Raw genomic sequence first — 1,602 nt, forward strand, 5'->3', positions numbered from 1 at the left:
CCCCTAGGGATGTACACCTGCGACTTATATCTAAATGTATTACTCTCATTAAGTTGATTCAAAGGCAGAGTGACCCTACAGTGCAGAACAGAACTGCTCCTTAGGGTTTCTAAGACTAAATATTTACACACCAGGCGGCCACACTGTTCTCTCAAGGACAACTGTTGGGTATGAAATGCTAACCTTGTGGCTAGCAGCCTAACACTTAACCGACTCTGCCACCTCCTCTATATGTGTGAGAACGGGGTCCCGGGGGTGAGGTGCGTCAAGCATTGGGCTATTAACCAACAGGCAGGTCCTCCTCCAGGGGAAAGATGAGGCAATCTGCTTCAATATAGACTTACAGCCTCAGAAACCCAGAAGGGTCCAGAAAAGGCTATCAGAATGAGCAAGAATTGACTTGAGATGCAGTCTGGAAAATGTATTCAGGGTACCTAGATAGGTACGCATGTGCACATATTTCTTATCTTCACAGGTATCTAGGCAGCATGCCAGCAACACTTCAACAATAATTCATTAAAAACACACAACAACATTTTTTAAATGAATGCATATTTCAAAGAACCCCTGCCCTCAAAAGATACAAAGCACTAAAGAGGAGATTGGTAACAGTATTTATTCTTTAAATAATTCCTAAATACCATAATACCCAGGAGAGGAGCAATGCTGTTCTTTTTGAAAAGTGGACTATGAAATAAGCTTGCCAAATTATTTTACTGTATTTTATTGTTAAAAATCCAGTAAGATCTCACAAGCATTAGCAGTCATTGTACTACCACATAAGAGAAACAAAATAAAAAAGAATTAAATATTAATGCAGAAGTAAATATAGAAATGTCTTCATCTCTATTAAAAGTTGCATATAACAAAACATTTTGCATACTTCCTACAACTTGTTTAGAACTATTTGAAATCAAGCAAAGTTGAATTTTAACTAAATTTTTATTTCTCAGTGGAAAATGCTCTCTTCATCAGAGGTGGTTGGGCTTTCCCGACATCAAACATCATTTCCAATGGCGGGTTATTGAGAGAACACCAATCTGGAATGCGACCTGTTTGATTATAATATTCCTTTGAGATGGAACGGCTTCCAAGGATGTCTTGCAGTGCTCCAAAAATAGCGCCTGTGGGGTAAAAATATTTTTACAGATAGGATATTTTTTTCTTTTAACATTCTATTGTAAATTGGGTAAAGTCTTATATAGAGAAGATCAGTTTTTCATTCAACAATTCATACACATGTTGCTTCATTTCATTGATTACAACCCCCACAAAATAACACCACTTTAAGATGAAAATATTTACCAGAAATCATTGAATTACAAACATACCAACTTCAATATATGACAAGAGTAAAGTGGTAATATTCAGCACCGTGTAATCACACTCTTCAATTAATTCCAGTAAAGTTATTCTTCTTTTAGTTATTCTATTATTCTATTTGTGAATAAATAGAACTGATAAAACCTTTAGATTTCTTTGTTTAACTCTAAGATTACCATACTTCAATAAATAAAATGGCACCATAAACTCAGTAAAAAGAAAAAAACAAAAGTCAGTAAACACCATTATAGTAACTGTGCTGAAGGTCTTACTAAGATC

At 35.5% G+C, this 1,602-nt stretch overlaps 1 protein-coding gene across 1 annotated transcript in view; it reads right to left on the reverse strand.

Annotated features, from left to right (window-relative positions):
• Positions 1-598: 598 nt before the first annotated feature.
• Positions 599-1,602, reverse strand: part of ACTR10 (actin related protein 10) — a 36,971-nt gene continuing 35,967 nt past the window's right edge. The window contains 1 exon segment of the mRNA XM_030885002.2: positions 599-1,124. Within this exon segment, the coding sequence (XP_030740862.1) occupies positions 943-1,124 (182 nt within the window). The 3' untranslated portion in view covers positions 599-942.

The sequence above is a fragment of the Echinops telfairi genome, unplaced genomic scaffold (assembly GCF_000313985.2).
Source record: "Echinops telfairi isolate 266 unplaced genomic scaffold, ASM31398v2 ScPeMD7_18;HRSCAF=68, whole genome shotgun sequence".
Classification (NCBI taxonomy): Eukaryota; Metazoa; Chordata; class Mammalia; order Afrosoricida; family Tenrecidae; genus Echinops; species Echinops telfairi.